The 26,697-nt window shown below is 42.5% G+C and overlaps 1 protein-coding gene across 2 annotated transcripts in view; it reads right to left on the reverse strand.

Annotated features, from left to right (window-relative positions):
- Positions 1–26,697, reverse strand: part of ccdc50a (coiled-coil domain containing 50a) — a 44,633-nt gene that overhangs the window by 4,641 nt on the left and 13,295 nt on the right. The window contains exons 3-9 of one of the 2 annotated variants that reach the window (XM_057841247.1): positions 25,484–25,613; positions 17,913–18,006; positions 17,321–17,411; positions 7,779–8,642; positions 6,668–6,816; positions 6,108–6,152; positions 5,458–5,610 (exon numbers count right to left, since the gene is read on the reverse strand). In XM_057841247.1, the coding sequence (XP_057697230.1) occupies positions 5,458–5,610; positions 6,108–6,152; positions 6,668–6,816; positions 7,779–8,642; positions 17,321–17,411; positions 17,913–18,006; positions 25,484–25,613 (1,526 nt within the window). The remainder of the gene's footprint in view (positions 1–5,457; positions 5,611–6,107; positions 6,153–6,667; positions 6,817–7,778; positions 8,643–17,320; positions 17,412–17,912; positions 18,007–25,483; positions 25,614–26,697) is intronic. The other variant, XM_057841248.1, reaches the window with a different exon arrangement.

Raw genomic sequence — 26,697 nt, forward strand, 5'->3', positions numbered from 1 at the left:
GCAGATTCAATGCGCACTATGCCCCCCAACCATTTTTAATTTGTCCGCTTTACACTGGAAACCCCCGTTTACAGGCACTGCACAACCACTTTTGTTTCGACCCAGCCATAAAACGAAGGTAATTAATTATATTATTCAAAATGTCTGTCAATTTTAGCTTAGAATCATTAATTAATGTCTAATATTTTGGTTTTTTGGCAAAAAACACTTTAAAAAATTATTCACTCGCATATTTTAAACTTTTAAACAAATTATGTTACAATGAAAAAAATGGCGTCTGTAAAAAAGTCACGGATATCTACCTCATAACTATCGCTAAATTGTATTTTTTTTTTAATTACTATTGCATTTTCTCTGATATATTAGATGATAAATAATCAATCCAAACAATGAAAATTGAAAAAAAAAAAAAAAAAACGTTTAAAAGTGGAAATATATGAAAAAGAAAATCTCAACCACTCCTTGATGTCTGCGATTTCTGCATCGCGACTTGTTATCTAACCATGTTTCACCCATAAAATCCCCCAAAAAACCAGCTGTGGCCATTCACAGCTGTGTCTTGACACTCTGTGATACATGCTACATGGAGTTTTTGGATCGAAACAAGGTAAGTATGCGATAATATCTCGTTAAAGTCATGGCGTCTTTAATTCTGCTCTTGCGTGTTCTCACCTCCAGTTAGGGTTTTGCTGTTTAAAATTTTTTTTTTTTTTTTTTTAAACGCCCTCCTGTTTAAAATGTTTCTTCCCCAAGAAAATTGAGATTTTAAGCTTTCCAATGATGTATCACACGTGCATTTCCGACAATTTTGAAAGTTGGCCAAATTGGGGGTCTCAGAGCGGAACTTCAAGTCACCTGAGTGTTTTCCGCTATGTATATTATATACATACATACATACATACATACATATATATATATATATATATATATACTGGACTGTCTCAGGAAATTAGAATACACAATATTCTAATTCCCTGTCTCAGGAAATTAGAATATTGTGTATTCTAATTTCCTGAGACAGTCCTGTATATATACACAGGACTGTCTCAAAAAATTAGAATATTGTGTATTCTAATTTTCTGAGACAGTCCAGTATATATATATATATATATATATATATATATATATATATATATATATATATATATACACACACACATACATACTATATATATATACACACACATAACATCATGAATATCTTTTAACTTTGAGTTTTTGTATTGAGTATTTGTTTATTTGATTCTGTGGACTAGTTTGTGACGTCACGTTTGACGTAATACAGACGGAAGCCACGGTGTGAGACGGACAGTTGGCGCTAAGGCAGGAAGGAGGAGGCAAAGAGCCAGAATAGTTTTTTTGAAGTCTGTCTCTCTCTCGCTTCCTATTTGGATTAACATCTCTATCTCTCAGTTGCTCCTTTGTTTATGTTTTTGGATGACAAGATGTGGATTACTTTTTGCTGGATTAAACAAATGAACTGAGAACGAGCAGGGTGAGACATTTTCTTGGCCGCTATCCAGCGGTGCGTGAGGGCAACAGAGCGAGGAGATCGTCGGAACTTGGCTTTACGTTGTGAATTCTACATTAACAAAGTAACAAAGTTAATTAGTGTGGCCTTTTAAATCGCAGGTCGCATTTAAATAATAGAAACTTTAAACAAGATGAAACTGTTTTGTCAGTGCTCCATTTTACAGTACACCGTTTAAACTGCAGCACAAATTAGCTCAAAGGATGCCTACTGAAATAGAGAAATTAAATCAGCCGTCCTAAAATATGTCCTATAAATGGCACTTTAACTTCAAACCTTTACAGTTTTTGCCCAGGTAATACTTTTCCCACCATTTTGAAATGAAATGCAATTGCCTCGTAAATTGGACTACCTGATTGGTCTAATATGTATTTCAATCTATGGAGTAAAGTCATAAACTCATTTTATAGAAAGCTCTTTCAACACAGCAAAGAAGGTGCGTCTATTTTAAAGTGCATACGACAGGATGAAAAAAAAAGTAAAAATAGCATTATTATGTGAATTAGAATCATATTTTGAGACAATTCGACAATATACAACAATTTGGCGGCAGGGCGATGGTTTCATCCGATTTAGAATTCAGCCCATTGAGGGGGAATTATTCAGAATGAGGAAAATGTGACGAAGAGAGCCGCAAAATGCCATTGTTTCAGTCTCTCCAATATTTTTAAGGGACATTCTTTTAATCGAAGTATTTTTTTCCCCAATTGCTGAATAAATGGTAAGGTCATGACAAATAACAGTCTTGTGCTAAATGGAATATTAAATAATAATAATTCATTTATTCAATACGACATGGCAAAATTACTCCATGGTCAAAACTGTCGACTTCGCACCTCCCGAACATTATTTTATGCCACCGTAGTTAGTCAGGCTTTTGTCATTTCCCTGTGCCCCAGCTTCGGAAAATGTAAACAAACCAAGCGGTGTGACAGCTGGCCGACATGCTAACCCGAACAGAGTGACGTCTAAAAGTCTTATTCTTTGCTTTTCAAAGCAAAAAATCAAACAAAACTAGCCCTCGTCATAACACACGGCGGCGGGGTTGTCGATCTTCGCCAATTGGCAACACGCCCGGCGGAGAGCAAGTTACAGCTCGTTCCCCTGCTACAACGGACAGGAGAGCTTGCTGGTGAAGCAGCTGGAGAGTACCAGCCGACGTCGGAGGAACGCGTAGCTGCCACATGGTCAACACGAATATAATGTAAAATAATGCTTTACTACACAGCGACGACGTAAACAGAGAGCTGCGTGCAGTTGTTGTGCAGCTAACATGGCAGGATGTGTCTGAGGAGAGCTTTTCTACAGGTCTCTCCATGATCAAACGTAAGTAAATACTCCTTTATTTAAAAAAATGTTTGTAGTCTACTTTGTTATTGCTGTATTCGCGGCCATTTTTAAAACAAAGTTGCAATTTCTGATGGGGTTGAAAATATGACAGAACACCGGGCACACGAAGAGGGCAATAAACAGAGTATAAAGGGGGGGGGTGCAAACAAACCGCCGGTTGTCAGTCGAGTGGCATTCATGATGGACAATCATCCACAAAATGCAAGTCATCTCCGTATTAAAACGTGTGCCATGATCCCAGTATTTGACATAATACAAAATCTGCTGTTTACTCACTTCCTAGTAAGTCCAATAGTCCCACAGAAGTAGGGTTTATTTTGGCCAATATCCACGGTGAACGGGAACCTTTTGAAACCCAAAAAAGGGTCACACGCCTCTCCCTGGTGCAGCAACACATTTCTGCAGCCAGTTGGCTAGCGTGATGCGAAAAAGACGAATTAATCAGCAAAATCAGCTGAATCCGCAGTCCATCTGCAGGCTACAAAAAGCAATGCTGTATTATGAGATGCTGACCGGGTGACGTCACATTCGCATTTATCCAAAACCCGAGACTGAAGCCGGAAGTCACTCATTTTCATGGCGCAGGATTAAAAAATTGAATATATAAAACTATCGCTTCCACACACATCTAAGCAGTCCATTTAATTCAGGAGCATAAAACACCGCGTGAAATATGAAATAACCATGCCTTTTGGTGTCATACGCATTTTAAATCCTTCAGGTTTTGGGAACAGTTACACATAATGGCTTTAGATGATGAAAAACCATTTTAACCAGGGTAATAAAAAAACATATGTGCTTTAAGTGGGAATACTTGTCTAAATGTGTCCCGAGATTGGTTGGTGACCAGGCCATGATGTACATCCACCTCTCATCCAAAATCATCTACAACAGTGGTCCCCAACCCTTTGTACACCACGCTGGTGTGATGTGGGCCTTTTTTTCCGCACAGACAGGCAATGTGTGGCAGATAAATCCAGTAAATATAAAATAACACGATGGGGCTAACTCGATTATTAAGTGCAGGGAAAAGGTAACTCACCAGACCCGGAAATCAAACTTTTTTTTAACAGCGGCCTCTTATAAAACTTGACGGCAAATATCGCAGGCATAATAAGTTCTTCTCCAATCGTGAAAAGTTTCTTGGATGTAGCATTACAGTTCACCATGAGGTATGATGCTTTCAGTGCATTCACTTTTGCTCATGTGGTGGCACTCACTAATTGTTTATGTCCTTTGTGCTTGCACTTTGTTTCAAAAATTCAAAAGGCATATTTATTATTCCAGGGTTCTTAGTCCCTATGTGCCAAAGCAGTTTTGAACCCTTAATTGGTTTTCAGTCACCTTCGCTAGCGTGTGTCTTTAACATTTGCAGGAACAAATTTGATGCGCCTATGTCATTATCGTGGACAAACGCACATAGATATAAAAAGATAGATGCTAGCTCCAGTTTGATTTCTGTGACGACATCCCATTCAGTTTTATTATTGTATCCATTGACTAATCCAAGCAAAACGACCCGAAGTACCTGGTCTGCCATCGCTGAGATGTGCTGCCCACAGCACATAGCCAGCAGCTAACGTTACTGTTTTCATTGACCGACGCTGGGCTGGTACTGAGGTGTGTAAACAATCCACTAATGGCAGCCACCACTAGAGGGCCATGTCCACATATCTCTACTCGGACTAGTCCATGGGTCTGCAACCCAAAATGTTGCAAGAGCCATATTGGACCAAAAAACAAACGTATGTCTGGAGCCCAAAAAATTAAAAGCCTTATTTAAGCCTTATAATTAAGGCAATGCATGCTGTATGTATCCATATTAGCCTACTATCAAAATGACTAAGTTGGCTTCAAATAAATAATGAGCCTTCAATATTAAATGTTTATTGTCCCTGCAGCGCATCCTATAGAGCAGGGGTTTTCAACCCAGTCCTCAAGGCACACTGTGGGTCCTGGTTTTTGTTCCAGCCGATCCAGCAGAGACAGTTGAACCAATGAGGCTTCTGCTAAAACAAGCCACACCTGACTGCAATCAACTGATTGCACTTGTAAAACACCAGATTGGGGAAAAAGTGTTGTCATCTTGTTTGGTAAGAATGAAATCCTGCACCCACAGTGTGCCTTAGTGGAATAGGTTGGGGACCCCTGCTATAGAGAATGATGCATCACGTGAGTACTCTGCTGTACGATGCTGCCAAAAAATGAACTTCATGACAATATTAATGAATTAGAAGAATGTGTTTCCTCCTACAGAAACCATATTATTACAAAAATTGTTTTCATCCCCCCATCTTTTTCCATTTTTAAACATTTTTGAAAAAGCTCCAGAGAGCCACTAGGGTAGCGCTAAAGATGCGGCTTTGGAGCCGTGGGTTGCTGACCCCGAACTAGTCAATAGAGTAGGCAGACAGATTGTTGTGTCAAAAAGCACAGGCCAGAATGCTGTTGTTAATAAATTATCAATTCTATTCTATTGGTATTAAAATGCAATGATCATTGATGCGCTTCTGACGTTATTAGTAGAAATCTTTTAACACTTGGAACCCCCAATCAACAAATGATTTTGAACATACCCTGTATTCTGCCTCGGGTCGCCGCTTTTCCATGGCACGCTCTTTCTCCCTTTGTCGTTCCTTTTCCTCTCGTTCCCGTTCCCGCTCTTTCTCCCTTTCTCGATGTTTTCTGTACTCCTTCTTTTCTTGTTCCATCAGCTGCCGGGCCATCTCCTGCCACAGTAAAGACAGCATCAACAATCTATTTCTGCCATCCAGTGGTATCTTCAAATCTCCGAAACCACAGGTAATTTGCATAAATAACAGGCCTACATTGGGACTGACAATGTTAATATATTCATTAGTGGAAAAAATGCACATAGGTGTCTGCCAGATAGTTGCAATAAAAAAATACTGATGTAAATTACTACTAGGTCATATATTTAGGATTTTTATACTAACATAAACCTGTGAGAGAAAAATGAAAACGTACAATAAAAATGTTACGTAATATATAATCCAGCTATTCAATTATCGTTATTCTCTATGAGAGCACATGCTGGGTTATACTAATCTCACTGATTTATTGTTTGCAATTTGTCAAACTGTTTCTATATCCTGACAGCATTTAATACTGCAAATGTATTCCTTCAATGCCTTTTCAAGCATATTTGCAAAATGTCATTCCAGGCATCAGTCTTAAAAGGACAAAAAAGTTCTGGAGGACGTACCTCATCCTGGGCAACTTGGGCTGCACGCACATGGCTCTTGCTTGCCTGAAACAGACAAAAATCATTTCCCTCCATAGGTATACAAAATGCGTAAAATATTGATGAGCAACACATCATTTTAAACAAGGACAAAATACATGCATACAAAGCAAAGAGAGGGCTAGGCTTTTTCCTCTGCAAGCTGGAGAGAAGAAAGCTGTGCATAAATATAACATTGTAGTAAAATGTGTCAATCATGGAATTATTGGCTTATGTCATTTTTTTTATCGAGGTTGGCACAAGACCCCATACAAGACAGTTTTAGCATCCCTTCGCATTGCCTGGCAGTTTGATGGGAATTAATGTTTCTCTATTGGAATGGTTTGATGCAGTCAAGTTTACAAGCGATGTTTACATAATGCATAAACCGATCGGCCATAACTTTAGCATCTCTTGCACAATATGCTGATTTTCTGTACTGTCCAGTTACACCAAATAATATTAAGAAGTACTCTCAGGGCTGTTCCGCACTAATAAAAAATGTTGTGGTTGGTCATGCATATATTTATTCAGACATTCACCTTGACTTCCTCCTCCTGCATTCTTCTGGCTACCTCCATGTCCTTGAGCTCCTGCTCACGCAAATCCAGCTTGGTCATGTCTCTAGTTGCCTCGCCAAGTCCATACTCCGGATCAATGACTGCTCCACTCCCTTTGTGCACGATTCGACCTGTGAAAGTGAACGTATGGTAATATTACTGAATAAAAACAATACATATGATTCTCTATTAATCATTTTAGGAAACTGAGATCAGAGTTGTCAACTGATTCTCAAACCAAAAGGGATTAGAATAAAGGAAAAAAAAAAAAAACTTTCTTTTTGGTACGCGTAGATTGTGAAACCATGAAGGTACCTTGAAAGCTGGAGAATTAAGTAGCTGAATCAAACTAATATTCTCGAACATCTTACTGTATTCTTATGTATTGCATCTTTGATTTAAAAAAAAAAAAAAAAAAAAAAAAAAAAAAATTAAAACGGGTTCCGAAAAAGTTGGGAAAGTAAATGCAATGTGTTTCAGTAAAAGAACGAAAATGTAATCCATATTAAATACTGTGTAAGGTGAACCAAAACTAAACGTATTGCTAGGTACTAACAGAACAAACAACAGTGTTTAAGGTATGGAGCCACATAAATACAGCATTAATAGAGCAAAAACAACTTTGCCTCAAAGTGATGGCTCTGTTCTATTGTTGAAATGCAGAATTCAAGCTGATAAGAGGTGACAAAACCTTTACTCTCCAGATTTCAGGGCAATTGTTGCAGACTGAATTTAATATTTCAGACAACATTTGTAATCTGACAGAATGGAGACTTGCTGGGCAGCCTTGAGGTCCTTTTAGCAAACCAGTATTGCCCCCCCCCCCCCCCTTCAGAATTAGGGCAGCATGTCTCCATAAAGCTAGCTTCACTCAATTTTCTCAGCATTGTTATCATGATTACAGCAAAATGCAGAGAAAACCAGCCCAGGAAAACACAACGCAAGCCATCAAATCACAATGTTGACAGAGATTTGGCGTGTTCATTGGCCCGTTTAGATCAGCCCACCACCTGAGATTTCCAAAGCAACAAAGTCACTACAGCACACCAACGCAATCACCCCACAGAGCCCAATTAGGGGCTCAGCTTGGTACCTGTCTCGCCGATGGAAAGTGTGTGATTGCCGGAAGTTTCCCACAAATCTCTGCTGTCACCTCTTCCTTCCTTTTTCCTGTGATCTTCAAACACATCATCAGGCTCAGAATGGACCCGCTGGTGCCGCCTGGCCCTCCTCGCATCATCCTCTTCCTCCTCCCGGGACATTCGACCACCCCTCGGCTCAACGAAATCATCGGTGAGCTCCCTTTCTCGGCTTCTGGCCCTTGCTCGTTGCGTGTCCTTGCTTTTGTGTGTCTGCTTGTCTCTGGCTTCATTCCGGTCCTCGCCGTGTTCTCTCTCTCTGGAGCGCTCCCTGTCTCTACCTCCTCTCCCAGACCTCATGTCCTGATCCCTGTCCGACCTTTGCTGTTTTCTCAAATGATAGTCACGCTCCACCTCCCAGCCACTGTCTCTGTCATGTCTCCTGTCCTTCTCCCGATCTCTGTCCCAGCCCTTGTCTCTTTCCTTGGACCTTAATGGAGAATGGGCTGCCCCCTCTTTCTTTCTTACTGCTCTATTGGGGTCCTCCCCTGTTATGTCGCGTGCTCTCCTCGATTCTGCGGGATCATAATCAGGGTATCTATCTCCATGCCTGCCTTTGTCGGACAGCAAGTGATCAGGATACGGATCTGCATATCTACCCTGGCCTCCCTCTGTCACCAGGGAATGCTCAGGGTACCTGGAGCGGCTGTGAGGTGCTGCTGGATCCTGTTTTGGGTACCTGCTCCTTTTTGGCTCGATCAAATTATAATCTGGCAAGGGCTCATGTTGGGAGCTCATTGGAGAATACATGTCATAACGTCCAGCGGCGCTAGACGTGTGGTGCGTGGGCTTGTCCAGATCAAGAGGCTCTCTCCCAGCTGAGTCGGTGGAGACGAAATAGACAAGAGGGTGAAATGGTGGGGGGAAATGATTCTAGTGAGCATAGCAATGTGAAAAATAACGAAAGACCAAACTTCATGGCATGGTTGGGGGAAATTATTCTAGTGAGCATGAGACACAAACTTCATGGGTTAGTAAACTAGTCATAGTACATTCCCAGGCGGAACCAAGCATTTACAAGATAAATGTGGTTATTGGCCTGGAATATTGTCACTGGAATTTAAGTCACTTTAGACACAGTGACTTAAAGACTAGTAGCACATTCGACATATATACGTAAATAATACTGCCCGTTTTTTTTTTTTGCTTTCAACCAAGAATTGAAACCGTTTTGCGTCCATATCTATAAAAAAAGAAAAAAAAATAGGGATTTAAGCATTTATTCATAAGAATTTCATTTTTTTTTTTTTTTTTTTAAACCTGTCCTGTTCAGCTGTTTGACACAGAGAATGGAAGTCTAAGTACCCAGATTCTGAACAGTTTTAATGTTTCACATTGAGAGTCTGACATACTCCCATTGTGATCATTCAAAATACCTTTTTATTATGACAAAGCAGCGAACAGGAAGGGATTATGGGGGGACAGAAGAAAAGAAATACAAGAGAAGAAGGAAAAGAAACATACACAAACAACAACTAGAAATACATTGAACATCTAAACTAGTTACTAATATGCTGGTGCTATCGTCAGCGAGATGTATTTCCGGTTTACACCATGTGGGGGCCTATTGGCCAGTGAAAGAGGAGAATAGGGGTGGGGGTGTCTATAAGCCTATAAGCTAAGTGATTGAAAGGGGTAGAGTGTACACAAATCAGTTCTGTGATCTAGAACCCAGTAATCGTGTGAATCTCTTATGAGTAAGCCCGTTGGCGACCAACCCTACGCCGCCGCATCGCCAATCCCGGCACCGGGACCCCCGACCCGAGAATGCCCTACCACATCCAGCAGCACGCAGGCCCCACCGGGCGCGCGACAGCCACGCAGACGGGCGGAGAAGCCGCGCGGGCGCCAACCCAGGGCCACAGCCCCCACCCAGCCAGCCCGGGGAGGGAGGGAGGGCGGGCGCGGGGGGCCATGCGCAGCCCATCCCTCCTCCCGCAGCCCAGCAAAGGAGCCATCGTCCCCCCCCCGGGACCCAGGGTGGTCCCCCGGGCCACCCGCGCACCCATTAACCGGCCTTCAGGGATGGCAGGAGGGGACGCATCACCAACCGCACGCCTACACCCTCCCCCGCCCGCCCACCCGGGCCACGAGCCACAGCCGCAGCCCCCCAACCGGCACGGCACGCCACGGGACCCCCAGCGGCCCACCAAGCCCCAGGCAAGGCAGGGTCCCCCGCCGGTGCAGGCGACACCCCGCTGATACACCGGCGCCCAGTCAGCGACCCACGACGGAGCGCAGGGCGGATGCCCAGCCAGAGAAGAGAGGGGAAGGCGGAGGCAGGAGAACGCCCAGGAACTGCCACGGGGCGATGCAAGATCGGAGACCCGACCCCCCAACCTACTCCCGCGGCCGGCAGCTGAGGCAGAGGGGAGGCCACACCCCAGGAGCCACGCCATATAAAAAAGTGTGGGACCCACCTACCACCCTATTACTGTGGCTGCCAGGTTCCCGACTGGCAGCCATCACCCAGCACCGTGATGGGGGTGTGAGGGGAGGGTAGTGCAATGTATGCATTAAAATAGGAGAGCTTGGCTTGGGGCAGTGGGACCGCAGCATGGAGCTTCTGCCCAGTCGCCCGTCCCACCGCCCTTTGCCAGAGCTCTCCTGTGGAGTATGATGTGTGGTGCATTTAAAAAAGGTGCAGAGATGGCGGGGCCTGTGGTGAGGAGGCAGCCGTGAGGTACCCCCACCCCCAACAGGTCCCAACCATCCCACAACCTTGGTGTGTGGTGCATTAAAAACAGGGGGGAGCCGGGCCGGGACTGTAAAGCCCCGTCCCAACTCTCCCCGGAGAAATGTATGAGCATGTAAGTGCCAAGGTGAAAAATATTTACAGTGCCGAAGTGAGAAGTGCGTGAGTTAAGAGGCAGGCTCCCGCGGGCGTGGCCCCGTCCACCAGAACCACCGGCCGCAGGGCAGAAGAGGCGTCAGGGCCCCGATCAATCTCCGCCCCAGACCACCCACGGCGCCTCCGCGAACGCCCCCCCCCCCCCCCCACCGAGCACCCACCCCGCACTCCGAGCAGGCGCCACACCAAGCGCCGGCGACCAGGGGACGTCCACCCCACCGGCAAGGGACAGCAAGCCTCACCCAAGGCCCCGCGGGCCCCAAGAGGCCCCGCCAACGACCCCGCCGGCCGGGGGGCAGCAGCGGCCGCCGCGGCCCAGGGAGGCGGACAGGGCCGGAAGCAGACCAAGGGGACGGAAGCGCGCCCCCCACAACCCACCCCCGGGCCAGGAGGGGCGCGCGGCATGACACCAGAGGGCACCTCCCCGGCACCCGGTACAGGGAGACGCGGCTCCGGCCGGGCGGACCTGGGAGGGAACCATGGCTGCCGCATGCACCCCCCGGCCCCCACCCCAACTCCACCCCACCCCGGCCGGCCATTCATAAGAATTTCAACTTAAAAAGCTCTTTGTTGTGGTAAGGCGGTGACAGTGACTTAAAGACTAGCAGCACATTCGACATACAGTGGGGAAAATAAGTATTTAGTCAACCACCACTTGTGCAAGTTCTCCTACTTGAAAAGATTAGAGAGGCCTGTAATTGTCAACATGGGTAAACCTCAACCATGAGAGACAATGTGGAAAAAAAAAATCACATTGTTTCATTTTTAAAGATTTCCAAAATAGAGTGTAAAATAAGTATTTGGTCACCTACAAACAAGCAAGATTTCTGGCTGTCAAAGAGGTCTAACTTCTTCTAACGAGGTCAAACGAGGTCTAACGAGGCTCCACTCGTTCCCTATATTAATGGCCTGTCCATATACAGTGGGGAGAACAAGTATTTGATATACTGCTGATTTTGCTGGTTTTCCCACTTGCAAAGCATGTGGAGGTCTGTAATTTGTATCATAAGTTCTCTTCAACTGTGAGGGACGGAATCTAATACAAAAAAAACTGAAAATCACGTATGATTTTTTAAAAATAAATTTGCATTTAATAATTTAAAAATTTGCATGAAATAAGTATTTGATACATCACAAAAATCGAACTTAATATTTGGTACAGAAACCTTTGTTTGCTATTACAGATACGAAACATTTCCTGTAGTCCTTGACAAGGTTTGCACACACTGCAGCAGGGATTTTGGCCCAGTCCTCCATGCAGATCTTCTCCAGAGCCTTCAGGTTTCGGGGCTGCTGCCAGGCAACACGGACTTTCAGCTCCCTCCATAGATTTTCAATCGGGTTCAGATCTGGTGACTGGCTAGGCCACTCCAGGACCTTAAGATGCTTCTTACGGAGCTATTCTTTAGTTGCCTTGGCTGTGTGCTTTGGGTCGTTGTCATGCTGGAAGACCCAGCCACGACGCATCTTCAGGGCTCTCAGTGAAGGAAGGGGGTTGTCAGCCAAGATCTGGCGATACATAGCCCCATCTATCCTCCCCTCAATACAGTGCAGTCGTCCTGCACCCTTGGCAGTGAAGCAGCCCCAAAAAATGATGTTTCCTCCTCCATGTTTCCCGGTTGGGATGGTGTTCTTGGGGTTGTACTCATCCTTCTTTTTCCTCCAAACATGACGAGCCGAGTTTAGACCAAAAAGTTCAATTTTGGTTTCGTCCGACCACATGACCTTCTCCCATTGCTCCTCTGGATCATCCAGATGGTCAGTGGCAAACTTCAGGCGTGTCTGGACATGCACTGGCTTCAGCAGCGGGACCTTGCGTGCGCTGTAGGATTTTAATCCATGACGGCGTTATGTGTTTCCGATGGTTTTCTTCGAGACTGTGGTTCCAGCTCTCTTCAGGTCATTGACCAGGTCCTGCCGTGTAGTTCTGGGCTGATCCCTCACCTTCCTCATGATCAGTGATGCCCCATGAGGTGAGATCTTGCATGGAACCCCAGAACAAGGCAGATTGACCGTTAACTTGAACTTCTTCCATTTTCAAATAATCGCTCTGACAGTTGTTACCTTCTCACCAAGCTGCTTGCTTATTTTCCTGTAGCCCATCCCAGCCTTGTGCAGGTCTATTATTTTATCCCTGATGTCCTTACACAGCTCTTTGGTCTTGGCCATTGTGGAGAGGTTGGAGTTTGTTTGTTTGAGCATGTGAACAGGTGTCTTTTATACAGGTAACAAGTTCAAACAGGTGTAGTTACTTCCGGTAATGAGTGGAGAACAGGAAGGGTTCTTAAAGAACTAAGAGCCGAAATATTTACAATTTGGTAATGTATCAAATACTTATTTCATGCAGTTAAATACAAATTAATTATTTAAAAATTATACAATGTGATTTTCTGGATTTTTGTATTAGATTCCGTCCCTCACAGTTGAGAAATTATGATACAAATTACAGACCTCTACATGGCTTGCAAGTGGGAAAACCAGCAAAATCGGCAGTGTATCAAATACTTGTTCTCCCCACTGTACCTGTCCAAAAACTCAGTCGTCACATGCCAAACTCCAATATGGCCAAGATCAAAGAGCTGTCGAAGGACACCACAGACAAAATTGTTGACCTGCACCAGGCTGGGAAGACTGAATCTGCAGTAGGTAAAGATAGGCTTGGTGTAAAGAAATCAACTGTGGGAGCAATATTTGAAAATGGAAGACATACAAGACCACTTATAATCTCCCTCGATCTGGGGCTCCAAGCAAGATCTCACCCCGTGGCGTCAAAATGATGACAGAACGGTGAGCAAAAATCCCTGAACCACACCAGGGGACCTACATAGAGCTGGGACATCAGTTATGGTCAGATGAAACCAAAATAGAACTTTTTGGTAGAAACACAGATTCTCGTGTTTGGAGGAGAAAGAATACTGAATTGCATCCGAAGAACACCATACCCACTGTGAAGCATGGGGGTGGAAACATCATGCTTTGGGGCTGTTTTTTTTCAGCAAAGGGACCAGGACGACTGATCTATGTAAAGGAAAGAATGAATGGGGCCATGTATCGAGAGATTTTGAGAGAAAATCTCCTTCCATCAGCAAGGGCATTGAAGATGAGACGTGGCTGGGTTCTTCAGCATGACAATGATCCCAAACACACAGCCAGGGCAACAAAGGAGTGGCTTCGTAAAAAGCATTTCAAGTTCCTGGATTGGCCTAGACAGTCTCCAGATCTCAATCCCATAGAAAATCTGTGGAGGGAATTGAAAATCCGTGTTGTCCAACGACAGCCCCAAAACATCACTGCTCTAGAGGTGATCTGCATGGTAACAGTATGTGAAAAGCTTGTAAAGAGTTCCAGAAAACGTTTGGCTTCCGTTATTGCCAACAAAGGGTACATAACAAAGTATTGAGATGGACTTTTGGTATTGACCAAATACTTATTTTCCACCATGATTTGCAAACAAAATCTTTAAAAATCCAACATTGTGATTTTCTGGATTTTTCCCCCCACATTCTGTCTCTCGTGGTTGAGGTTTACCCATGTTGACAATTACAGGCCTCTCTAATATTTTCAAGTGGGAGAACTTGCACATTAGTGGTTGACTAAATACTTATTTGCCCCACTGTATTTACTTAAAATAAATGCTAACTGCTGAAATGGTTTGAAAAATAAAAAATCCTGTTCAATGGAAATTTTTATTATTTTTTTTTTTAATCCAGATACAGTGCCTTGCAAAAGTATTCGGCCCCCTTGAATCTTGCAACCTTTCGCCACATTTCAGGCTTCAAACATAAAGATATGAAATTTAATTTTTTTGTCAAGAATCAACAACAAGTGGGACACAATCGTGAAGTGGAACAACATTTATGGGATAATTTAAACTTTTTTAACAAATAAAAAACTGAAAAGTGGGGCGTGCAATATTATTCGGCCCCCTTGCGTTAATACTTTGTAGCGCCACCTTTTGCTCCAATTACAGCTGCAAGTCGCTTGGGGTATGTTTCTATCAGTTTTGCACATCTAGAGACTGACATTCTTGCCCATTCTTCCTTGCAAAACAGCTCGAGCTCAGTGAGGTTGGATGGAGAGTGTTTGTGAACAGCAGTCTTCAGCTCTTTCCACAGATTCTCGATTGGATTCAGGTCTGGACTTTGACTTGGCCATTCTAACACCTGGATACGTTTATTTTTTAACCATTCCATTGTAGATTTGGCTTTATGTTTTGGATCATTGTCCTATTGGAAGACAAATCTCCGTCCCAGTCTCATGTCTTGTGCAGATACCAACAGGTTTTCTTCCAGAATGTTCCTGTATTTGGCTGCATCCATCTTCCCGTCAATTTGAACCATTTTCCCTGTCCCTGCTGAAGAAAAGCAGGCCCAAACCATGATGCTGCCACCACCATGTTTGACAGTGGGGATGGTGTGTTCAGGGTGATGAGCTGTGTTGCTTTTACGCCAAACACATCGTTTTGCATTGTGGCCAAAAAGTTCAATTTTGGTTTCATCTGACCAGAGCACCTTCTTCCACATGTTTGGTGTGTCTCCCAGGTGGCTTGTGGCAAACTTTAGATGAGATTTTTTATGGATATCTTTGAGAAATGGCTTTCTTCTTGCCACTCTTCCATAAAGGCCAGATTTGTGCAGTGTACGACTGATTGTTGTCCGATGGACAGACTCTCCCACCTCAGCTGTAGATCTCTGCAGTTCATCCAGAGTGATCATGGGCCTCTTGGCTGCATCTCTGATCAGTTTTCTCCTTGTTTGAGAAGAAAGTTTGGAAGGACGGCCGGGTCTTGGTAGATTTGCAGTGGTCTGATGCTCCTTCCATTTCAATATGATGGCTTGCACAGTGCTCCTTGAGATGTTTAAAGCTTGGGAAATCTTTTTGTATCCAAATCCCTTTAAACTTCTCCACAACAGTATCTCGGACCTGCCTGGTGTGTTCCTTGGTTTTCATAATGCTCTCTGCACTTTAAACAGAACCCTGAGACTATCACAGAGCAAGTGCATTTATACGGAGACTTGATTACACACAGGTGGATTCTATTTATCATCATCGGTCATTTAGGACAACATTGGATCATTCAGAGATCCTCACTGAACTTCTGGAGTGAGTTTGCTGCACTGAAAGTAAAGGGGCCGAATAATATTGCACGCCCCACTTTTCAGTTTTTTATTTGTTAAAAAAGTTTAAATTATCCAATAAATGTTGTTCCACTTCACGATTGTGTCCCACTTGTTGTTGATTCTTGACAAAAAAATTAAATTTCATATCTTTATGTTTGAAGCCTGAAATGTGGCGAAAGGTTGCAAGATTCAAGGGGGCCGAATACTTTTGCAAGGCACTGTATGTCAAAGTAACACATATTAGAGCTGCAATTGCAATACTGTGACACCCTATAACAGTGATATTTTTGTTTAAGGTTATCATACCGTCAGAATCTCATACTGGCACATGCCTATAGGTGGAGTAACGTTTACGCTACAAGATACTTGTCTTGTAATGCAGGCAGTAATGGAATAGAATTATCCCAGCGATATGATTTTTGTGACATTTTATCCATTAAATCCTCTGTAACAAGATCTATAACTTTTTTTCAACTTTCTGCCTGGACTGAAAAATTTAAGTGCAGGACATTGCTGACTATGAAGAAAAAAATCTGCAGGAGTAAAGCGCCTCAGTGTAATAGTGCCAAAGTGTTCTTTCTTCCCTCTCTATTCGTCTTTTATTAAGCCCACACTATGATCTGTAAAGCAGAGACTGATTCCGACCACACGCTGGGTTGTGTACAACAGTGATCCCCTGGATTAGGATAAAAATAGGCAGTCACTTCCTATGAGAGGCTTCGTTGTAGCCCCCCCCCAAAAAAAGCCCAACAGTGTCACACTATTATGGTTAGTATGGATGGTATTAAGGTTGAATGAACATTTGTTGTGTGATGCTGCTCGCACTTCCAGTGGGTTTATATTTCAAAAGAATGTAAAACAACAAAATACATAATTTAAAATATAGGCAGAAAAGGCATGTTCTTACATAGAACTAAATCAGGAGTGACTCATTTCCTGTGTTATTATATCACTGTCCACTTAGGCATATTGTATAAGCAGCTAAATGCAGTTTTTGTCATTAATGATCCATTGCCTGTTCTCTGCACCCCTCATGCTTTTAGCATATTTCCAGATGTTTTGCTCAAATTCACAAAAGGATGAGCCATCTCCTTCTAGTTTCATCAGCTAGCCATGGTTCGTCTCCCAAATTTATCTCGGTCTCTAGTTTTAACATCCAAAGTGTCTTTTAAAAGTTCTCTACAAATAAAATGTAATATATTTTGAGCTATTTGTTATTTTGTTCACTGGTTTAAATTATCTACATTTATGGTGCACTACACAGGAGATTAGCCATTTTAGAAATAAATGGAAATATCATCTCCATCTTTGTGAGGATGAGGGATGCTAACCATGTGTGACAGGAATACCAAGGAAGGAATACCACTTGGCTGGTCGAATATTCGCCATATAAGACGATTGCTGCAAACTGTCACTCTTTTGATGTACCATTTCAGGTTTGGCATTAAATCAAAGACAATAATAAGAGATTAATGATTAGCAGGAAATCCAAAAGTGTACCCAACCAAAGCAGCAGCATTCTCACCTACGGTATCTTCATAGTACTCCTCATCTAGTTGTTTCTGTCGCCGTCTTTCATCTTTCATTTCCTTCTCATGCAGTTTACGAGCCATAGCCTGCAAACACGTGCATTAAAGGGTAAAGAAAAAATTGTCCTGTTTATGCATTTCGAAAGGAAAATGAAAATAAACCTTACAACTTGGTTTGTACACTTGAATCTTAATATGTTGTTTAATATTGTGCTTGGACATTCAATATACCTGCATGTTTGAGCAAGACAATTTTAAAACCTTTTCGAGGCCACCTCTCGTTTACTAAATATGATGAGGATTCATTTAATCTTTCATTTTTTTTCTTGCTTTGTGTCAAGAATTTTCCAAATTGCCAATTTTGGAAAATCCAATTTCAGTATTTTAGAGGATTCAAAATTTCCAGCATATAAATTATATGATGTTGGACGTTACAGTCTTGGGACACCTCAACCATGTTGCATGCTTGAGCAGTTTCAAGGTTTGGGGTGGAGATGGATTTCCGGGGCGAGACATTAAAGTCATACTAAATTGTGCATGTGTATGCCTTTGTGAACATAGTTTGTGCGTGTGCATGAGTCTCCTTACCGCATCTTTCTCCTCTTGTTGTCGTCGTTGTTGCTCAGCCTGTCGGACCAGTTCGTCCTGAATCTCATGGGCGATCTCGTTATCTTGGCGTGCTCTGGGGTTTCCGTGAATTGGTATGTGTGTGCGCACGGGAACGACAGAGGGAGAGAGGGAGAGCAAGAGGACAAAACCATCTTATTAACTGAAAAAAAAAAAAACAATTGGCTCATGAGCCAAGTCGTTCAACTCCCTAACCAGTTTAAATGATACAAGAAATAATGCAGGAGGCTAACATTCATTTCAAATGAAAGACAAAAACTTTAAAGCGATTGAACTCTATTGCAAAGGATTTTTTGAACACACAAAAACATTGGACTACAATATGTCCACAAATGTTCATTCTTCTGTACTGCACAGGAAATGGAAAAATTTGTATTACAAAGTTATCAAGTATTAAGGTGTGTGTTATTAACATGTATTCAATTCACTTTGTATTGTATTTGGAGTTGATTCATGTATCTAACTCATTGTCTGACATTGATGGCACTAGATGTCCAATCCTTTTGGACTTGGGGGGGCTGGCAGCAATCATTTGCAGAATTGGATGTTTACAGCTATGTCAATGGCACTGAAAGATGAGCATTCACAGGCAGTCCTTCCAGGGTAAATGAATGGGGCATCTATCATTGTCAGTGGCAGGCAATGAGTTAGTCTGTCTAGGTTACCGAAGTCTGAAGACCCTTATTTATACATGCAGTTGGTTTTGAACGTTTTTTTTTTCCCTGCTTTACCAAACACGTGATTTGTTTCGAGTGCAGGAGGCCAAACTGATATATGGACAACCTTGAAGAAAAACTTCCTCTCCACAGGTTGTTTATTCAGGACACAATACACACCCATGTGAAAAGAAGTACAAGACTCTATTAATGTTCACCAAAAAGTGTTACTTGTATTCCTGTACTAGACAAAATTTCCCAAGACACAAATGTTACATCCTTTAAAAAATTCTACTAATTTTTGAAAACATTTTGCTCTAACAGTTGAGTTCTATAAAAGCCATTCAATAACTTTCAGTGTTTCCCATACGATTTTTTGAAACTGTGGTGGTGGGCTGCATCGGAGTCGGACAGCCTCACCATGTCGTGCCACGGCGAATTTTTTTTTCTTTCATTATTTTTTCCCCCCAAGAAGAACCATAACAAAGATATATTTGAAATATTTCATTAGCTAGGCTAATGTTATAGCTCTCAGCTACGGTACATGTATGTAAAATGCGTAGCTGATTACAGCTACGTTCCCCTATGTAATGATGCGACTTTTTTTCTCGTAGCAATAGTACGACTTACATCTCCTAGTGACTCAGGGTTGGCAACCCAAACTGTTGAAAGAGCCATATTTGACCCCCCCCCCCCAAAAAAATAAAAAAAACTGATACAGTATGTCCGGAGCAGCAAAAAATTAAAAGCCTTGTACAAGCCTTATAATTATCAATACCAGCTATATTAGCCTACTATAGAAATGACTAAGTTGGCTAGAAATACATAATTAGCCTTCATGATTAAATGTTTATTTTCCCTTAGGTAGATCCTATAGCGCACCACGTGACTACTCTGTTGTACAAGTTTAACTTCATTACAATATTAATGAATTGAAAGAATGTTTGTGTCATGTTTGTCCTCCTAGAAATCCTATTAAAACAAAAAATATATTTCCCTCCCCCATCTTTTTCCATAAAAAACAAACAAACAAAAAAAAAAGCCCCGAAGCAGCGCTAAAGAGCCGCGTGCGGCCCGAGAGCCGTGGGTTTCAGACCGCCGTCGTAGTCCTCCTTTTTCCTTTTTATTTGACCCTCATAAGTATTACATTACCACAACAATAACAGTCCTTCTGTCAACTGACCCATTTACAGGACTGGGGGAATTCTAATAGCCGTGTAAAGAGTTTTACTTGATTCGGTGATAAGGTGAATAGTTTTTTCCCCGTTGTTCGTGAACTAAATTTCCACACAAACGCTCATCGAGGTATCATTAACTTAGCAAGGAGAGGTATGAGAGTCATTTTTCGAGTGTCCCAGAGCTCACGAAATTGGGGGGGGGGGGCATTTATCAAAGTTTCTCAGCCGTAATTGTCTGAAGTTGGCGCGCCGGTGTTGTGCCGAAAAATAGCCACTCCACGCGAAATGTCCCCCCTGACGGGAGCGCCCACACGTCACTCGTACAAACAGCCTTTTCTTACCAATCGATGGACACGGAAACGACGTTCTTGTACCGTGAATATGTATCATTTTACTCTGCTTGAACTAATAAGTATTTTACTGTGACCAACGCTCTGAAAATAAAATAGAGCCAGGCTTTATTTTGGGCCCCGCCTCTCCGCGCAAGTTCAATCAAAGTTTGCTTTCCGTCCAAGACGTCAAGATGGCCGTCCACCGCTCACTTTCGCCGAAAAGTCCGATCCAAACTATTGTAATGCCCCGGATATGGGGAAGAAGGAGAGAAGTCTGTATTTGCTTACCCACTTGATTGTGGTAACAATAATAAAGAAAAACAATAACAAAATAACAGCGGGCTGCTACGACATGCGACCGCTATCTTTCGCTATCTCGCTCGTTCTCCCATTCTTCCTACTCGTTCCCCTTGCGTCTCTTAAGGGGGGGGGGGGGGGGGGGGGCTGCATAGTTACGAACATTACGCTACAATACACAATGAATAGGTGTCCGCTGAACTCCTCCCACTTGGCTGCCGCTAGTCTGAAGCGGCCTTAAATAAATAAATTAAAAAAAAATACTACTCTAAAATGCTACTCTACTACCCGCGCTTGCTCAAGCGGGTAGTAGAGTGGAGTGGGCTACAGCTGTGTAATCGGCTGACTGACGCATCTGATTATTATCTTTTTTTTTTTTTTTTTTTTCTCGGCGGGGGGGGGGGGGGGGGGGGGGGGTCAAACGAGACTCTCGTTCATTGGTGGGAAACACTGCTTTACGATCAATAAAATATCTACCCATTTTATTGATAACACATACTGATGATCAGTGGCAGTTCTACGATTTTTCTGAAACGGGCCAAGAAGTGACCACATCTAACCCTCAGGGGCCAAGTGTCGCTGCCATCTTTGTTCAGTGTTTGGCAACAAGGCAATATGCAGATTACCCTGCATGTGGCGGTAAAAACATCTTTGCTTAACACTGTCAAACCAGTAAAATTTGTATAAATTCGTATTTAATCATACTGTGTGCAAGTAAGTATACAGTACATGGAACGATAATTTTAATCACTTTTTTTAAAAGCCATTTTAAACACGAAAAGCAGCATTAATATTTAAAATACTCTAGAGTAGGCCTGAACGATTTTGGAAAAAATTATCAATGGGATTATTTGGGGATTTGCGATACATTACGATATTATATTGCAATATTAAAACTAAAAGAATTTCCACCAGATAACTGGAATAGCTGTGTTTGGGATAGGCCTGAACAATATTGGAAAAAATTAAAATTGCAATACATATTGCCAAGTCTCCACACTTATATTTGCATTGTTTTTTTTTTCTTAAGGGGAAGTTCAGAATTTTTGACATTAGGCTTAATCTTTGAGTTAGCTGGGGTTTAATTAGTCGGAGTTGATTTCAACAAATTCCGTGCAGTTTGTTAGTTATTTGTTAGTTTCAGGGCTCCGGAGTGGCTAAGCTAGCGCGAGTCAATGGGATTTGCCAGCATGCTGATAAAAAAACATATGCACATATGAGAATCACTGATGACCCGTGGATTCAATAGTGTTGGCTATGTTGTCAGGATAAAGTTATTAAAATTAACCATTGTATGTCAATAATTGTAGTATGTACTGCAACATTTGTAATTTAGCAGCTCTGCTGGGAACAGGCTCTCTAGGCAAGCAGGGCGGAGTAATATCACATCGTTTTTTTTCACCGCTGACTTTTAATGTAGTAGCTAGCAGCAAATAACCAATTTATATTGTTCCTCGTTCTTCACAGGGAATTTGTGGAAACGTTCCTTTGCCCATTACTTCTTTTTCCACAGCCTCTAAATGCATATTTTACCATGTTGCCGTCCCTCAGTCAAGACTCAGCAGTCGAATGCTGCATTCCAGGAAGTTGGGAAGTCGGACTTATCCCACTCAGATGGTCCAAGCGAATGTAAACAGCAAAGATGGCTGATTGTGAGAAGTTGTTGTTTGGCCATCAAGACATTTTGACTGGGCTACCGCTAGTGTTTAACAAGCTTAATGATGATTAACACATTTGTGCCTTTGATCGTATAGCTACAGAGTCTTCTCTGGTTAGATCAAAGCTAAAAACTTTTCAATCATTGTTAACTTTAAGTACCAAACGCCAGCTGCATTGGTGACCAAGAAAAACAGTTTGGTCACACTGTTTAGCAGGAGGGAGGGTGAGAGGCTGTGGCACTGTACAAGCATGAAGCAGAAAAACAAGCTTGCTTGTTCAAAAAGAAAATTTAAAAAATTAAATATTGCATGTTCTTGAGATGCGGGTTTTGTACATAAGCACAATGCAATAACGATGTTCAGACAATATATCGTTCAGGCCAACTGTAGAAACAACATTCGCACTTCAGAAAAGAAGGATTCATCGATTGCCATGCTTTGTGCTACAATGGGAACTGGGGCACTTCAGGAGCCATTCAAATTAGAGGTGGCACCACCCCTAAAACTGCCACTGCTGATAATCATGCTACACATTTGTGTTCAGGCACGAACAGCAAATTTTACTTGTTCAGAACCAAACAGCCTATAGAGACATTATATGTTTACAAGCACATGTGACATAACTGTCAGTCTTCTCTTCTATTCACAGTGGCAGGATATGTTGTTTATGACAGCACTGAACTCTGACTCAGCCAGTTTGCCCAATTAAAATTCAAAGCACAGAGTGATTTTTACTCCTGGTGGGTTGAGCCAAGTGTTGAATGGCAATAGACCAAATGTTTCACTGGGCCGTCCAAGTGTCTGGAGTGACTAGACATGTGCTGGTTACCAGTTTCAAAGTATACCGTGGTATGAAAACATCACAGTTTCAAAACCACGAAAATTTTCCTTTATACCGTAGACGGTATTAGCTATTTTTTATGTCCTCAAAAATGCAGCGAGAAATCCGTTGCTTGGAGCGGCAGTGCTCACCCCTGCCCTTCCAGTTGTTGTCTACTATACCTGAGCCCACCCCCCCTCAAAAAACTCGCTAGTATGGGAGTACTTGGCTCCCGAAAAGAAACAGACGGCCATTGTTTAAAGAAGGAAGGACAGCAGGACCTCCAACATGATTTCACATTTATGTGACCGTCATTCCTTACTTAAGACATAATTTAAGTAACCGCTGTCATGAACGTTTTCTACCAGCTACGAGACTATATACCCCAAATCACGTGACGTCACAACTCCCCCCGACTGATTCCGCCATATTGTCCGTCAGCTCGTCCTGTTTACATATTACCGCTACGTACATTTCTCCTATTACTGCGTGTTTTTCTGCTTGTCTAAGGAATCACCGCCTAGTAAACAAACCCAAAAACCTTCCTGACATTCGTTAACATTGATTAATCAAAATGGTGAAGGCATGTGTGGCGGTTGGTTGCAGTAACAGAGAAGATAAGTGGTCATTTTAGAAGTTGCTGTGTGCCCATTGTTAAAAGGGCAAATCTCTAAAGCAGCACAGTTTGTTTATCTCGGTCCATGATGCATTTGTGTCGACAGCCGTCAGACAGCGGCGAAAATATCATTATGATGCCAACACGAGACATCATCAGACAGAGACTACGAAGCTCGTCGCCACGGTCGCGCAGCAAGAAGGTGAGCACAACAACAGGTGTTGTGCCGAAAAATAGCCGCCCTGCGTGAAATGCCCCCCCTGACGGGAGCGCCCACACGGAAACGACTTTCTTGTACCGTGAATATGTATTATTTTACTCTGCTTGAACTAATAAATGTCATACCTGTGTGATTGTTATTAGGATATGGTCATGAAAACCTGTAGACTAATACATTTCTGTTCAAAGATGGTTATGTGGCCCAGTCCACGATTTGTTACTAAAATACAGTACTAATATTTTGTGTAATTATTTAAAACTGATCTTAACAGTCTTAAATCCATTACTGTAATGCGTCCATGAAAACATTTGATGTTTTCACGTCATTAAAGAGTTATAAATAAGCGCTCCCGGCAGGGGGAACATTTCACGCGGGGCAGCTATTTTTCGGCACACACCGGCCCGTTGTCGATCAAATTTCATTTTATAATCGTAACAACGGTGACGCTCAGCTGACCAAATGTCGATTTATATTTGGGCCGGCGCCAATTTTGGGTACCCGACTCCTCATCGTGACATAAACTGGAGTATGATTGGAAATTTTGTGGTCTCAGGATGAGCTTTGACCACGGGACGGGACCGGACGGGAGGAAACATCGGTTTGGGCATCAAATATGGATCTGGCGACTGGATCGACCGAAGCTTTTCCAAATAACGGCTTTTATGCAACTCATCCAATGAGTTTACAGCGTCTGAAAGCACCGGGGCTTCCATAATTTGCAAGTGAATCCACCTTTAGAAACTACTACCATTGACAATACGGACACACAAGGACGGACCATATGGCGGCATAATACAGCGATCACGTGATTGTGTGATGTTGGTGATTGGGGTCTATACTCCGTGTTTAGTGTGTCTAGTGATGGTAAAATAAATACTATAACATAAGCTTGTTACCGAGGCAGATAACACTGTTAGTTAGCATGCCAAGATGGCTAACTACTTTCGTGTCTACCATTAGCCTACTTCTTAACGAGGCAGATAACACTGTTTGTTAGCATGCCAAGACGGCTAACTAGTTTCCTGTCTACCATTAGCCTACTTTTGTAAACTCTTCCACCATTGTAAACATCTGTTCAAAATAACCTTTTTATAATACAGCCAGTGGTGATATGTCTCTCTGGAGATTTTCTATGCTGAGAGAGGGTGGGTGTGTGTATATAATGTGTAAATAATGATACGAGTCATACACACGCGCTCTGTCTCTTGCACTCGCGCTCTATTAATATTCAACTAATTAATATTAATAGTAGTAGTGGTATGTGTTTTACATAAAATCATTTTGATCATATATTGTTCAAGTCCAGTTCCGTTTTTTGTTCTTGTTCTAATGTTGAGCAACTTGAGCTGTGGGTTTAGTGAGTTCGAAAATTTAAAAAAAAATCCTATTCAATGGAATTTTCGTTTTGTCCCCCCCACCCCCCCAACCCAACCCATACATCTCAAAATAAAACATTTCCAGACTATAAATTGCAATACCGTGATACAGTGAAACCGCGGTATTGTTGTTTAAGGTTATCATACCGGCACATGCCGAGTAGTGACACGGCAACACTAGGTGGGGCACTGCTGCAAAATCTTAAAACAAACCTGCATTTGCTACCTGCAGCCGTAGGCACATTTTTTCATATTCATTAAATCCAATCTTGTGGAATTATCACTCACATAAGCTACCAAATAGTGTGATATTGGCAAATATTGCTCCTGGTTTACATGTTAAGAAGGTTGCGTGTGTCAGCGTGTATGAAACACCCACATGGCAACATGCTGCTTCTTGATCACGACTTTGGCGATCTCATCCTCTTCCTCCTGCAGCTTTTTGGCCACCTGCAGGTCCTGCTGCACCAGCCGGCTCTTGTGGACATTGGACGCCAAGTGGCTCTCAACTGTAACACACATTACGCTAATAAAGCAGTATTTTCACACAATGAATGGCAAATTACATATGTACTGGTTATCTTGTTGTAGATGTTTGTCTGCGTGTTGTTTGGATTGCCTGTAGAGAACATGAAGAAAGGTGAGGACAAGTACACCTCATTCACTTAAGATAAACTCAAAAGACACTTGAGAAATGAATGTTTGTTGTTGCTCTGCCATTCCAAGGTTAGCGGAATGCACTTTGTGGCCATAACAGAAGATAAATCCTGCCGCCTGACGCACTCGTACCGGTCGGTAAGCGCGGACAGCATCACTCACTCGTTTGCTCAGATCTGTTTGACCTGACTATCCATCTTAAAAGCCAGCTTCCTTGAGAACTGGCCTAAATTACATCTGGCAATTTACAAGCGCGAGGCAACATAACATCGCTGCTCTCGAGCTGAGGAGGTTAAACAGGGAACATGGTGAGTCACCTCTGTGGAAATCAAGGAAATTGTCATCGGGTATTGATTTTACTTTGTTTTTTCCTCAGGACACTGGTCAATTGTTTATAGTTCACGATACACAAAATCTTGAAACTGAGTAAAAGTGTCCATCACATATCCAAGTCCTTGAAGAGGTATCACATCATTTGGAGGTCGACTACCCAAATCCGTGTAGTATCAGGTTGGAAGACCTCACATTTGAAAGACTGTTTTGGCTAACAGCAAGGACACCTTTCAAATACAAAAAGGACAAGTCCGCAGGAAAATGCATAAAATGTTCAATTTAAATGATTGCATTGAAATACCATTTTGTTTTTGTTTCTTAATTTGTTACGCTGACATCATCTTGCGAGTGACTTTTGTGCTCAACAGGATACGTGTATTAGGGCCCTCAATTCCAAACCATTGAAAGTCAGGCGACTTGTCTTGAAATGGTTTAATGACAACACAAGGCCGGCAACCGACAAGCCAAATTCCTAATAGCTAAAATAGACTTCCCTGAAAACAAGGTCCGCAGAGACCCAGACAAGACCAAGATTATAACATTACATGTCTACATATGTGACATTCTAATGATAGTCTGTGACCTTTGTATGGACGAAATGTT

The sequence above is a fragment of the Corythoichthys intestinalis genome, chromosome 7 (genome assembly GCF_030265065.1).
Source record: "Corythoichthys intestinalis isolate RoL2023-P3 chromosome 7, ASM3026506v1, whole genome shotgun sequence".
Lineage (NCBI taxonomy): Eukaryota > Metazoa > Chordata > Actinopteri > Syngnathiformes > Syngnathidae > Corythoichthys > Corythoichthys intestinalis.